Source organism: Thalia democratica, chromosome 4, assembly GCF_965202585.1.
Source record: "Thalia democratica chromosome 4, ktThaDemo2.hap1.1, whole genome shotgun sequence".
Taxonomy (NCBI): Eukaryota; Metazoa; Chordata; class Thaliacea; order Salpida; family Salpidae; genus Thalia; species Thalia democratica.
The window spans coordinates 33,679,379-33,695,345 of NC_139168.1; the positions used below are offsets into that span (position 1 = coordinate 33,679,379).

General features: G+C 25.5%; 1 protein-coding gene across 1 annotated transcript; it reads right to left on the bottom strand.

Annotated features, from left to right (window-relative positions):
- Window positions 1-7,672: 7,672 nt before the first annotated feature.
- LOC145834418 (multivesicular body subunit 12B-like) lies at window positions 7,673-15,920 on the bottom strand. The gene is made up of 6 exons (XM_082941843.1): window positions 15,806-15,920; window positions 15,636-15,740; window positions 15,102-15,319; window positions 11,943-12,091; window positions 10,211-10,278; window positions 7,673-9,051 (listed from the first exon to the last, which is right to left on the bottom strand). Exons 1-6 carry the CDS (start codon window positions 15,875-15,877, stop codon window positions 8,956-8,958), a joined length of 708 nt encoding a protein of 235 aa, XP_082797969.1. The 5' UTR covers window positions 15,878-15,920; the 3' UTR covers window positions 7,673-8,955.
- Window positions 15,921-15,967: the final 47 nt, after the last annotated feature.

The window sequence follows — 15,967 nt, forward strand, 5'->3', positions numbered from 1 at the left end:
TATCTTAAGCACAGTATATTTTTAAGACATTTTATTGAAAAAGGACCATTGCGTTTTAAACTACTTTTAAGTCGGCGCATTGAAAAAAGTTTAGGAAACCCTGTGTTAAATGAAGTGTATAACTAAAAACTTTAAAAAATTATAATATTTTTACAAAAGATTAAAGAAAACATCGGCGAAAGTCAAGTGGAACTTAAGCCTGGACTTTTGTACATTGTGAAACAAGCTTAAATTAATTAAAAGGTTTGATCATTTTACTTCCATCATCAGATCAAACAACAAGCCTTCGATAGGCTGAAACCCAGTTTTCCTTCTTATTGAAACTCAAGATTCAATCGTAACCGAAAAGCTAAAAATTTCAATCAGTTTCTGCAAAAACTTTCAGTAAGTAAAAGTCAAGTATGTATAAAATCTGTAGCTTACTAACTTTTGAGAAAAAATATTTTTCGAGGGGAACGTTTTATTTTGTATGATTTAACTCTTATGCTTGTATAACATTTTTACTATAACGTAAAAAAATTAAAAGTATGCAAAGTTTTATACTAATGTAAACACGCTTCAAACGTGTTAAAAGTTTAAGCTCGGATTTAATGTCGTGTTTGATTTGTACTTTTAGTTATTTAAAAAATAAACCTTTACAAAGATAAAAGTAGGTTTACAATTTTTATTCTATAAAAGTCTAACAATTACCATTTTTCAATATTTAATTAATTCAATAGCGAAATGCTATATTACATTTATCAGCTAAAAGTGTCAATCTCTGAAATTCTGACACTTGCCATTTTGTGAAAAGCCTTATTTGGAAACTATTTTTTTCCGCAGGTTATTTACAACTTTAAGTAGTAGTACAATGTAATGCAAGTTTCACTCGTTGTTCCACTTAATTGAATGATACAAAATTATTCATCCAGAAAGATGTCTAATGTAAGGTTTATGTATTATTACAGCATAGAGTTTGTATTAAGATCTGGATATAAGTTAAACTAGACTTACTGTAAGAATTGCAAGTTTTTATCAATTATGGTATGTTTGTTATTCAAACAATACATTAACTTTTTCAAGTATTTTCGAAATAAATACTATTTAGTTCACATTATTAAAGTTCTAGTCTTATCGAGAAAAATAAATAAAACTTATAATAATTTAATGTTGAATGAAAGACTTTAAAACGGTATCCGAGGTGTAAAACTCAATAACTAAAAGGTTCCTCGTTCATCAGGTCATAGGACCAAATACTTTGAGCGTCTTTTTTGTCGACAAATAAACAATTCCTAGTAATTCATAAAATAAACTTATATCTCTGAGAAAGAATTTTTATAATAGCGTTTTTTTATATTAGATACATTACTCAAACTGCCTGATTTTTAAAAGTAGACTAAAGACCGTGAAATAAGCATTTTATTATGACGACTAGCATCAAAAACTTAGTATACTAACATCCATAGCTTAACAATATACAGGGTTGCCACTCGTTTTTTCCAAGATTTCGAAATTTCTTCCAGGTTTTTAAAAGTAGACATTTTTGGGTCTATTTTTAGTTTTAAGTTAATTTTTATATAAGAAACTGTTTTAAATAGTATAAAATATCTAAGAGATACTTTAAAGTTACTTTAAATGTGTTTTTTAATAAAAAAAAATTGATGAAGACAAAAAATCTTAATTATATGATAGACATTTTGTGTCAAATCGAAATTTTACTACTGAAAATGTTAAAATTAATAAAAATTCCAGGTTATTTTTGCCTAAATTGTCAAATTCTAGGTAAAGTGGCAACCCTGAATATACAAAAACTTAAATGTTACCTAAACACTTTTCAATTTAGATTTTTTTGTTTCTAAAAACTTTGAAACATGTTTATTTTTACGACTCAAATACTTCTAAATAATAGTTCACAAGTATAATTTTCTATAAGATTAAATAAATAATACAATTTTAGATAAGGTAAAAAACCAACTTTATATTCAAAGAATGCTAAAACAACTTTATAAAATACATATTTACACGTTAATCCTATAGAAGCACGAAAAATAAACTCGAATAAAAATACTTTATTCCAAAACATTTCTTTCAAGCTTAGTATGTTTGCTGTACAGTGTTGAAACTTATTTTATAAAGTAATAATATTGGTTTGTTAGTAGTAAAACCTTATTATCAGAGTTAAGTGTTTAATAACTGTGTATAACTAATAAATTTATATACAAACGTAATTAATAAAAATACGATGGTTATTTATTCAAATAAAAGTTTTTAAAATTAAATATGATATAATTCATAAAACTACTAAATGAGTAGTTAAATAAAGTATATAAAGAAATATTTAGAATAGATTTAACACTTACGAATTAGAGCAGAGGTCGGCAGGCAGTTGGTGGTCGCGGGCCAAATTTCAAGTTTACAAAGTCTTCGCGGGCCGCAGTTTTAGTTTTAGTGACATTTGAATTATCTTTTAGTTTTAGTCACACTAGAGAAAAGTTTTGCTTTTATTCACCTTATCATTTTAAATGATTTTTAGCTTTACATAGAATGATTATTTAAATTAAATAAAATTAAAATGAAATTTGCATTGACTAATATACAAAAGTGTTAATAAACTATGTACTTTCATAAGCACTTAATAAGTTAAATTTAATAATTTTACATACAATTTAACTCTCTATAAAAACCAAACTTGAAAGACAATTTATTAGTTACTTTTATATATTTGTTATATTATCAACCCCTTTTTTCATATTTCTAAGAATATTAACTTCAAAAAAAAGTTTTTGCGTGTTAAATAGTTTACATTCATTAAAAATTTAGTAATTACTTAATTTAATAAAACTAATATAGTATTAAAGAAAGCTAGAACAAATTATTTAACATAATTAATTCTCGAATACTTAAGTAAAATATCTTATTAGTAAATAGTCTTTTACATCATTGTCACTTAAAAAGCAAAAATGTCTGAGTTGTATCAAACCAACCTAAGTTCATTAAAAGTTTAAAAAGCTAGTAAATCGTTGTAAACCAAGCTTAAGTACCTAGTAAAAATATCATCATTATTAAAAAGTACACAAAGTGTAAAAAAACAAGAAAAAACTACAATTAGTAAACTACACTACAGTCATAAAAACTATTCTTGAAATTCTAAGATTTCTTTAAAGTGTTTGAAATAAAAGTTCCACACACATCTGAGTTTTCAAGCTTTTAAAATAGCCTGGTTGTGTAGCAACCCGGTTAAAAAAAAGTTCACAACATAAAGAAATAACGAAACTTATTAACAGTAAACAAATTACATGCCAAAAAAGTATAAGTCAGCTGTAATGGACAATTAACTTTCTTAAACATTTTTAAGAAAAGTATAAAACTTTATTGAGTCATTAGCGAAGGGAAAATATATTTTTTATTAAGCATTACAGCAATTCTTAATCTGCAATAAGAATATTGCATTAAAAAATATTAGTTGTAAAATAAAAGACGAGCAACAAAAGTATAAAATAAAAGTTAGTTAGGAGTTATTGCGAGAAACGATAAAAAAACAAATCACCAAAGTCAATTCCAACAAAGCACATGATTATCTTCAGTAACTACAGAATTATCAAAAAAAAGTTGTTAAGGCAAGTTATAAAGTAGCAAAATTTATTATTAAAAATGAGATACCGTTTATAATTGAAAACTTTTTTAAAGAATTTTTGTTGGCAGTAATGAAAAACTTTTGTTTATTTCTTCAATAACAACAAAAAGTCCTATTTAGGAAATGCATTAAGGTTATAAAGTCGCATAGATCAAATTATGACTTTAATCAATATGTTAACATAAGAGCACTGATAGAAAAACTGTTGCTCATCTGAGAATTTTTATTAGAGATGTTTTTTTAACTTTGACATTTTAGTATAATTTCTTGGTTTAGTTCAAACACGAAGCACAACAATCGGTGAAATTTTACAAGTAAAGGTGCAATGCACCAAAAGTTTTTAGAAATACAATTCCTTCTTTTATTTTTAGTATAAAGTTTAATTAAAGTTTAAAAAGTGTCTTATAAAGTATATCAATATTAAAAAACACTGTTAAGCTACTTTAATATATTTTTTAATTAAGAAATGTTTATTTGCTAAATTTTTGTGTCTAATCGAAATTTCACTACTTTACATGTAAAAATTGTTTGAAACTCCAGGCTTTTTCAAAAATTCTCAAATTTAAGTTTTTTTCTAAAATTTTTAATCATAAATTTTCAAGTTCAAAGCTTTTCCGAGATTCATGTTTTTTGGTAACACTGATTGTTCACAGTTAAACAATATTCTGAATTATATCAGCTGCAAGTCTTAAAATTTAACATATATTATAACTGAAACTAACACTTTGGTTTGAGCAAAACTTACATCATAAGTTTAATTTGCCACTCTTTCGAGCAAAAAAGCCAGCCTGAATTAACAAAAACATTCCTGATATTTTTGTATACAAAAAACAATTCTAGCCAAAAACTTATAAAATGACTTAGTTTGCCTGAGATTTGAAGTCTTCAAATAGTGATAGTCTGAGTGTGTGTCAATGTTTATAAACCATCCCTAAGTCTAGTTTATATTATATAGGTAGCTCCAAAAACCAGCAAATGTGTGTATTGATATGCAAAGCATAAAAGTTAACTTAGTTTGACAAAATCCATGTTTGAAAAATGAAAATGTATACCTAACAAAAACTATATTAGTTTATGTCATATATATTGTTTTAAATGTGTCTGTACAAATTTAGATATTACATAAAGAAAATTAAAATTAGAAAATTATGCATAAACTAAACTTAAACTAACTAAAGTATTTTATAAAAAGTGGTTTAAAATATGAGCATCTTTTTTAAGTTGGTGTGCATATAAATTAATATAAGTGCAAAGAAAACTTCTAAAAAATTAAAATGTGTTAAAACAAAACTTAAATAAACCTTTTTTTCTTATTACTATAATATTTTAAATGTTTTTACACTAAAACATAACATTTACAAATAAAAATATATAAAAGAAACATAGGTATAAAAAATATTGAAAAGAATATCTAAGCTATAAAGAAATGACACTTTAGTTAATTACTGTGCATTGCTTTTGTACAAAATGGAAAACATTTGCATTCAGTTTATTTAATAAATAGGTATAATATAACTAACTTATTAAATTCAAGCACTCTTTTTTCAGATAATTACTTGCTGTTGTAATATAGAAGTTATTATGAAACTCAGAAAAATATCCTGTTAGAATGCTAATCTGTCATTTTCACATTTTTAAACTAAAGCAGTAACTTCTTCTAATTATTTTTAAACGTTATACAGAGACTAAAAACCAAACTAATCAAATTAAATCGAATAACCGAAAAAAATTTTACTTGAAATATGTTTTTGCTCAGCGGGCCACAAAATTTTCTTTCGCGGGCCGCATTCCATTCAAAAAATAACATGCTCGCGGGTCGCAGTTTGCCGACCCCTGAATTAGAGTATTGTTTGTAATCTATTATACTTTACATAGTCTGCATTTAGCAGATGTTCCTAGTCGTTCGGCACCTTTCGCTCACTAATCTAAGCAGCAGGTTTCCTACGAGGAGGCCTTGATTTAGGGTAGCTTAGGCAGCGATACTCACATTTGTGTGAGACCGTCGCACTGTCGCATCCCATTGCTTTTGAAACACTCTTGAATTGCTTTAATTTATATGAAATATTAGATGAGATAGTTTGCTGCAAAATAATTATGATGTCACGGTTTTATACTATCATTACAATAATGTGCTCAATCAAGCATGACTTCTTTGATAGTATTAACTATAACACTTTGCAATACTTAAGTACAGTAGACTACCGCTTAAGTACGCAAATTGAACCCGACTAAAAAGTGCGTACTTAGCACGGGTAGTGCATACTTTTTGACGACATATATAATATGAAATTTATCTGTTTGTTTTCTTTCTTAGAACTAGCCACATATTTTGTTTTGTAGATGGAAAGTACAAAACTACATTGTGTTTACCAAACATTTTCAAAACATCAATGTGTGTACATTTAAATTAAATTATGACTTAACTATGTTGTATTTTTTGTAGGTTTTTTTTAACTTTGTCATTTAGAATTATTTTTTTGTAGCATTACAGCTTACATATCATTATTCTTTTCACTTTTCTGCAACCACTACATAAGTATTTAGTTTATTAACATTCAATAACAGGACTGTCACAATCTCAGGCCACTTAGACTACTCAGGATTACTCACCCTATTTTAAAGGTTGTGAAAGTCTCAGGCTAACTCAGCAGGTTACAGGGTTGCCACTTTACCTGGAATTTGAGAAATGTTGAAAAAAACATGGAAAAACCTGGAAATTTGATCATAATACCTAAAAACCTTGAATTTTTAATAACTTTAACATTATCAGTAGTAAAATTTCGGTTTGGCACAAAAAACCTATCATATAAATAAAAATTTTTTGTCATCATCAAAAAAAATTTATTAAAAAACACAATTAAAGTAACTTCACAGTATCTTTTCAATGTTTTTATACTATTTAATACAGTTTTCTATATACAGAGTTGCCACTTTACCTTGACAATTTAGGCAAAATAACCTGGAATTTGAGATATTTTGATGAAAAAACCTGGAATTTTTAATAATTTTAACATTTTCAGTAGTAAAATTTTGATCTGACACAAAAAATCTATCATATAAATAAATTTTTTTTTGTCATCATCAAAATTTTTTGATTAAAAAACACATTTGAAGTAACTTTACAGTATGTTTTTATACTATTAAACACAGTTTCTTATATAGAAATAAGCTTAAAACTAAAAATAGACCCAAAAATGTGTACTTTTAAAAACCTGGAAGAAATTTGGAAAACCTGGAAAATTTTTTGAAAAAACGAGTGGCAACCCTGAGATTAGCCATTCTACCTGGAAACATAAAATAATCTGGAAAAACTTGATGATTGAAAATTTAGGCAAAAAACAGGAATTTCTTAAAAGTTCAAATGTAACACCCTTTATTTTGATAAATAAATTGTACATATAACGGCACAGTTAACAATGTAGATTGAATTGTATTTTTAAAACTTTTATTTTATTTTTTTAGTTTCGTTAACATAGTTATTAAAATATGCTCTACAATGTTCATTAGTTCAACATCAAGCAACTCACAGTGACACTAAATCTTTTAAATGCTGTATTTGTCCAGAAGGTAGATTTTTCAAAACTAGTTCTTTAATTTGATTTTTAAGTAAAGAAAAAGTAAATTATTTTTTTGTTTTTCTGAATAAGTGCGTACTTAAGGCAGGGTGCGTACCAAAAAAAAAAGCGTACTTAAGCGGTAGTCTACTGTAAAATACTAATTGGTGAAAACTACTTTTATATAAATCATTTATCTAAATTAATGAAAAATATGATAAAGTACTAAAAAGTATTATCTTTTTTTATAGTCACATGATTTATATACGTAATTAAAAAACTTTTTATCACTTAACTTCTGTGCGCAGTAAGACAAATCTCATAGTAGTTGCTAAGCATATATTTAACTATAAAAAGACTAAATTATTTTTATAAGAACTAGTAACCATAAAGACTAAGAATAATCAGATAAATGACTTCAAATATAAAAGTATAAAGTAATACAAAATACAACTCACTAAACTCTCTTGAAAGTAAAACTTTTTATGTATACTATTGTGCATTTCTAGACAAATTTAAAAATATAAACTTATAATACACCCATAAAACAATAAACAAAAATGTAATTAGGCTTTATAAATATTCGAAATATAAGCATTAAACCACTCAAATATAGTTTCGTATTTATGAAATTTTTTTTTTTTTTTGAGTATGGTTAAAATTACACACCTTAAAAATTTTAAACACATACAAAGTACGATACAACTCAGTTGAAACTAATGCAAGTAGAAAATGATGTTTTAAAACAGACAGATGTTTTCTATTAAATAATAAACACCGCAACATACTTCAATCAAAATTCGCTTCAAAACTTCATTTAAATTTTTTGTGAAATATAAGTTCAAAAACTTGAAATAAAAAGTCTAACAACAACATGTTTCTAAACATTTAAAGTTAAAGTTTTTTTTGCATAAGTCGTCACAAAGCAATTAGTCTAGCTGGAGAAACAAATGCAAGTTTTGTATTTTGAAAAGTATGCACGTTTTACAAAAAACAAAATTAAATCTGACAAAACGATTAAAATCGAAAAATAAATTAACTAATTTTAAAAATCGAAGCTAATTTTTACTTAAGTTGTTAAATATTTTGAAAAAACAAAAGTTTCATTGTTCTTTATTAGCATATAAAAAAGGCTTTTTACAAAAATAAGAACAAAATTTTCCTTTATGTGTTTCATATGTTGCTACTAATTTTTTAAATTAAATACCACAATATGATTGAAAAAAAATAAAGATAACTTGTCGAAATTTTTAGAATCTGGTTTAAACAAAATAAACTAAAAGCTTGATATAACTTTATTGACTAAATCAACAAAACAAAATTTTGTTCATCAAAAAATATTTAAGAAGAAAGTTCACATGGAAAATAATTAAATTGGCTGAAGAAATTTGCATTTGAAAATACAACAAAATAAATAAAGGTAAAAAAAAACTATAGTACTTACTTTTTAATAAAAACTAAGGCTTTTCAAAACACCTTTAAGCAAGAAATATATTAGTATTTTTAGCAGAAAACAAAATAATGCTATTTCTCAATTAACATATAAATAAATTATAACATTATTATTTTCAAAAACAAATACATAATTACCGAATGATAGGCGTATATTTTTGAATTGTTACAAAACCTCAACATTTGTAAGACTCTATAAAGGTGAAAATTTAAAGGCATTGTACAATTTATAAGAAATTAGCTTAAAAGAAAACTAGACATATTTATGAAACTTGAAACATGCAGATGACAACACGAAACCCAACAGAATATGATCGAGACAATTATGACGTCACATTAAGATGCAAGCAGACTCTTCTCTCTACTGAAATCGTAGGAAGTTAAATCAATCAACTCAGCTTCAGTTTTGCACAATATTCTGTTGACGTCCATCTAAAAAGAATTATAAAACTAGTTGAATGATAATCTGACACTTACTTGATTTTAAAACGCTGCTCACATTTGTTCGTTCTAATTTGATGATTCTTAAGTTGGTTTTGTGTGTAACATTTATCAAAATACTTCAACGATAAACATATAAGATCTAATGAACATATAGCTTATAATATTATTTGTAGCAATTTTAAGCTTTAGACCAATATTTTATTGTAAAGATTACAAAAGATTTTAGAGCAACAAATTGCTTCATATTGTATCGAACAGCTTAAGTTTTATCATTTACTTAATAAAGTAAATTTGTCTTTAAAAGTTAAGCAGTTTTGATCATTACGAGTTATTCAGAAACATAAAGCATATTTACTTAATAAACTAATTCATTGATTTCAATTTTTGAGTATTAGTACTATTAAAAAACAAGAATATCGTATTTATAGAAATTTCTTGAAAATATGCAGCAGTTCAAGTAGTTTTTATATGAATAGTTTTTAGGTTTATAATACAAAAATATTTTTAATTTAAACTCAATTTCTTAATAATTGATAAACTATTTGCTATAGAACTAAAGAAACAACGTTAGTTTTATAAAAACTAACAAATATAGGCATTGCTCATTTCTTAACAACTGCAAATAAAATAGAAAGTAATAAAACTGTTTTGATATAAAAATATCTCCAGAGTTAAAAACAATACTTCAATAGTACTATTTCTAACTTTTTTACTGCTAATATTACAACAATGTTAAAAAAGCAAATTCATGTTGTAATTATAATGAGCTTTAAAAAGTTCGAATAACTACTATTAAAGTAACTTTATGCAAAAAATACATATCAACAAATCTAATATGTTATTTTATAATAAAACTTGTCAAGATGATCTCCAGAACAAAGACGTGTCAAAAAAACATAAACAACACTATCATAATAATACTTATAGTATTTTAATGAGCAATAACAACTTTGTAAATTTCTTAACTAAGAACATATTTTGAATAATTTTATATTAGTTTTAATGATCTTAATGTCTACAAAATGGTAGAAAAATGAAGATATTTTTAGACATATTTTATGGTACAAACAAAAAACAACAGATATATAATTCCATCTTTTAACATTCGAAGCTCATAATCCAACAACATAATAACAATGTAACTCACATTTTCATCCTTGGAACTGTCTGAACTGAGTAGACGGTCGTTCAGTTTGAATGGAATTCCTTCTAAACCTTAAAAAATAACTTTAATAAAAATAGATTAGATATGTTTAATGAAGAAGTCAAACTTACTAGATGTTTCAGAATAAATTGAATTTTTTTGTTTTAACTAATTGAAATGATTGTGTGAAATAAGTCTTGTTTTTAGAAACAAATAAGACATAGAAAAAAAATTCACATAAAAACTAGTAGAATTTAAAAGTAAAATTTTCTTGTATAATACTTATATTACAAAAATATTTCAAAATATTTATTATCAAGATATAAGTAGAATTCTACTCAAATGTTAATATTGAATAAAATCATTACGAATAGTTTAGTTTGATAGTTATTAAATTTAGACACTTTGCTACCTTTCAAAGCTACTTCGTTTTAGTATTGTCATATTTATACGCTCGTACTATGTAAAACAAAAAAGATCTGATATTTACAAAAAATGATACACATTTTCCTGAAATATCATCAATTAAGCTGAACTTACATAACAAAAACTCCTGTTCGAATACATTCATGTTGTTGGGCAAAATAATTATAAATTAAAAAAAGTTAAACGCATGTTTTGTCTGCATTAGATTCATCGAAAAACATTTATAGAAATTAAATGTCAACCACACAAACAACGCACATCTTTCCCATGAGAGAAGAATGTAACTTGGTTTAATATTTATGTAAAAATCGATTTTAATATGTTTACTTCAGAAGTTTAAAGAATAAATTCGACTAAGGAAAAATCTAACTGTCACAAAACTAAAGTTTGAAGTGAAAAGTAAAACAAAACAGCAGTTATACGTGAGCAGTCGGAACAATTAAAAAGCAAAATACAAAGTATGACTTATACAGTTGAAGATTCATCGACTCTTAAAGGATAACAAAATTAACTAGCTTTTATTATTTTAGTATGGTACGCTTAAAGTAAGTTTTAAAAAACTACTTTTTGTGATAATTTAGTATTAGTTTAAAAAAAATATTACTAATTCAAGAGATAATTAAAGTGAAAGAACAATTATATCGACAACTTGAATAGATTATTTAATAAAACTTCTTTTGTGTTGCTCTGTGTTCAAAGTTCAGATTATTACCAACCTATTTGATGCTTTTCTGTACTAAATTAATAAATACTTTTTAAAATAAATATAAAAGTACTTAGTAAAATTTTGTAATTGTGTAATGTAATGTACGAAGTACTAGTAAAAAGTTTTAATTTTTAAGTTTTAAACGTATGTTCAATATCATAACTTGATTGAAAATAAAATATTCTACTTTCTATAAATTTATAATAAACTTAAAACAATATTACTGAAATAATTTTAAGCGTCAGGTAAAAATTAAAATTTGTAAATTTATAGGATAAATCAAATTCTTCAAAACCAACTATCTTCATTTTATAACATAAGAAAATAAAAAACTGAGACTGTGGTTTATGTAAGGAAACAACTATAAGAATTTGTAATATTTTCATTCACTGATTTAAAAAAAAAACTATAATAAAAACTTGTATTTTGTTATTAGTTAGCTAAATAGGTTTAATAAATAAATAGACATTTATTTGAAAAAAAAACATCAAAAATCTTCAAACCCTAAACTTCTTTTCGTATTTGTACATTTTTCTTATTAAAAAAAACTTACATTTATGTAAAATAACTAATTCAATTGCTGTAACATTAAGTGAAACTAACAAGACTTCGGTTTTCTTTGCGGCAGTGTGGGCGGTTTTTGCAGAGGAACTTCATTCTGCACTCTCGCTGGGATGGCGGGCGCTGGCCTCAGCTGCTTTTTCGTGTGAATTTCAGAAGTCTTGTACGCTATTTTGATGTTGTTCGCTTCACTGTGGAAAAATATCGTTTTTTTGAAATGAAAACTTCTGTAAAAACTGCTGAATTTAGAATTCTACTTACATTCTGTGCAAAAAAAAAAGATTTACTTAATAATTTTAAAATTAATTCTTACTCGACATAACATTAAAGATAAACGTAAGAAACTTAAACAAAAAGGTGTTTTTTTGTGTTTGTTAAACTATATTTGCCTATAAATAAAAATATATAAACACTAATTAATGGTTGTAAAACGTCTATAATGTAAGTATAAATAGCTTGTTTTGGACTAGGTTTTATATCGAATAAATACTAAATATTTTATGGTCATGTTAACCGACCAAGTACCAGATACATTTATAAAAAGTAAAAACATTATAAAAAATTATCTAAAGTACTTATTAGTATTAAAAGCTTTTTATAGCCACATGACTAATTCTGATGTAAAACACTTAAAAAGTTGTTGTCCTAACAAATAAACAAAATCAACATTTTTAAGCTTAAAATTTTATTTTATGGTAGTTGTAACTTCTTATCTTTTTTAAATTATCTGTACACTTTGAAAAAATGCAAGTTTTTAATACGCGATTTTCACTTTCTAATTAGCATACGTAGCTTAATTCAAACCTTTAATACTTATTCCAAGAATTCTGTTTTAATTTTTAAGTTATAAAAATATTTATTACCAATAAAAAATAATAACTTAAATAACAAAATTTCGTTATTTTTAATTTTAACCTTAAGATTATTATCATAAAAATATTTATACATGTCGTATGAAATACTGTAAACAAATAAAACTTCGAGCTTCCTTGGTAGAGATAAGTATTTATATATAAATATTTACAAACATTTTTTTTTGCGTATAAATTTAAATAAAAAACTAGTAAAAAAGCAAGCAATCAAAAAGAAAAATTAAAGAGGTAAAATCTTTAAACAGTAATTAAGTTTATATTTAGTATTAATTAAATACTTTTTTTTATTTAGCAGTTCTATCAGTCGATTTTTTATTAATCCAGGGTTGCCACTTATTTTTTCAAAAAATTTTCCAGGTTTTCTAAATTTCTTCCAGGTTTTTAAAAGTACACATTTTTGGGTCTATTTTCAGTTTAAAGTTAAGTCTAAGGTAAGAAACTGTGTTAAGTAGTATAAAAACGTTGAAAAGATACTGTAAAGCTACTTTAAATATGTTTTTTAATAAAAAAAAATTTTGATGATGACAAAAACTTTTTATTTATATGATAGATTTTTTGAGTCAAATAAAATTTTACTACTGAGCATGTGAAAATTGTTAAAATTCCAGGTTTTTTTTAGTGATTTTTGTTCAAAATTCCAGGTTTTTTTCAAAATTTCTCAAATTCAAGGTTTTTCCAGGTTATTTTGCCTAAATTGTCAAATTCCAGGTTTTTCCAGGTTATTTTGCCTAAATTGTCAAATTCCAGGTTTTTCCAGGTAAAGTGGCAACTCTGTTAATCTTCGGGACGTGGAAAAATTTACGGATCTAATTAACCTTTAGTTGCAATAAAATTAATTTCTAAATACTTAAACAAAGCTTATAAAATATAAATAGTTATCAAAATACAGAATACTGAAATATAACAATTTAGATTACTAGAAAAACACGACTAATTACTAATACTTGATTTACAAAATTAAACAATTACTTTATTTAGTTTAACAATTTATAACTTTATATACAGTGTTGCTATACAATTTTTTTTGTTTATTTAAAGCAGATAAGCGCACATTTATCAGTATATTGTTTATTTTATAGATTTCTAGTTTTTTATATTAACAAGTTCTAATCTTGAATCTTCACTAAAATTGACAACTTAATTGCAACTTTTAATATTTTATTAACCACAAGATTACTGTAGTGACATTTGAATAACAAATTCAATTGAAAATTAGAATTGAAAATTGAAGAAATTAGTCCTGGTAGTGATAAAGTATTTGTAAGTTATAAAAAAAAAATTTAAGTTGAATCGACAATTGAGTTAAGTAAACTAAAACATCCCTGCTGTAAGGTAATTTTCATTATAACTGTATTTTAAAGGAAATTGGTATATAAACTTTAAGTAGATACTTGATTATACAAGGTTTAAATGAAAACAGTATAATCAAAGTAAATTAAACACATGGATAATTGTGCGGGAATCTGTTTTAACACAACAAAATTTTGTATACAAAAACTTTCCTAAATATTTTATAAGTGTGCTAATCATTTCAACTACCTTAATTTTATTTTAACTTTTTAACAAAACTACTGATTGTAGCTTACTTTCAGAAGAAAAGAAAATCCACAAGTAACCATAGAGAATTTAAAAAACTTATTTGTCTTGTGTACAACAAAAGGAACTTTTTTTACAAAATATAACAAAGTTTTAAGTATTTTTAGGTATATCATTAAATAACATTTAAACTTCTTTGGAGAATGTTTTTTAATTATTCTATATAATTGACGTTAATTTTATGAATTTTAGATATAATCTGTTTTCTTAAACTTAAATTAAATGTAATATTTCTAAATTGTTATAAGGCTACTTTATATTAAAGTACTTTTGGAAAGCTTTGTCTTAATTAGTTATTAAAACTATAAATAATAATATTTAAAGTTACTAATCATTACACCATATATATTTTAACAAAAAAAGTAATTAGATAATAAGTTTGATTTTAAAAAGCAGATTTTGTAATGTATAAAAACTACTTAACAACTAGCTTAATAAACTAAGTACACTAAAAAACAACTCAGATGTATACTATAAGTATTTTATAAAATCTACTGTTGTATCTTAATTTGTTGTAGATTTAATTTAGCCTAATAAACTGATCTTACATACGTCGTTATGACTTATCTTACAGTCTTAATGATGTCGTTACTTGAGTAGAGTTAAAACAATTTTAATGCATTTAACTTCAAAAATCTAGCTTAACAAACAATTACACAAAAAAAAGGATTATAAACTGTCTGTATAAAAAAAATCATTACTTTATCTTCATTTATACTCCTTAAATTCTCACCCGATGACGGTGAACATCTTGCCCTTGTACGAGTCGTCCTTGCACAGCATTATTTCCGTGACGGCGATCTCCGTGTGCTTCCTGTGCACCTGCTTCAAACACAACAGCTCCTTGTACAGCGCTTGCTCGCACGTGTCGTTGGTGACCTCCACTCCGGTGAAGCTGCTTGGAGGCTGCTCCTTCAGCTGCATCAGGACCATGTCGGTTATCACCGTGTCCTGTTTGATTGAACACTTTGCTTGCAGAACTTTTTACAAGTGAATAGGTGCGTAGCATGCCCAGCGTCATTTATTGATGATTAGTTGGCATTTCATTTACTGGACACATTACTGATAATGTGACTGTATAAACTGTTTAACTTTAAAGAACAAGACTAAGCTTATCGTAACTGACTGTACAAAACTATAACTTTATTTAAAGTTTTCATAGACAACTGGCTCTTTTATATTTATGCGTTCAAAATATTATATTTTGAAAAATTTTAAGAATTGCATAAAACTCGCGTTTGAAAATGACAGCACCTCAAAAGCAAACCTGAGGGTTCGTATCGCGCGTGTAGCACAGGTACCTTCGAACTTTGCCCCTGAAAAACTTGTCCTTGTAAAGATCCGCGTCGTCACCATTGGGAGTCTTGTCGATCTGAAAAACAAGCAGGACGTTATACCACAAATGACACTTATGTTTTAAAATTTGATAAAACTCACAATTTCGTAGTTATGTGGGCAATCTTGTTTTCTGGTGATTATAATTACGTTTGTTATTGCATCCAAAGTCATCACTTTAGTTATATTTTTCTAACGCAAAATAAGCTGTTAATTATCATACTTTTTATTTGAGCGCTGCATTTTTTAACACATAATAAATTG

Excerpts from the sequence above, each read along its gene's own strand:
- LOC145834418 (XM_082941843.1), bottom strand. The coding sequence starts at position 15,877 with ATGACTTTGGATGCAATAACAAACGTAATTATAATCACCAGAAAACAA. Across the intron at positions 15,320-15,635 it reads CGCGCGATACGAACCCTCAG|GACACGGTGATAACCGACAT; the intron begins GTTTGCTTTTGA and ends TCAATCAAACAG. Across the intron at positions 10,279-11,942 it reads GCAAAGAAAACCGAAGTCTT|GTTTAGAAGGAATTCCATTC; the intron begins GTTAGTTTCACT and ends TTATTTTTTAAG.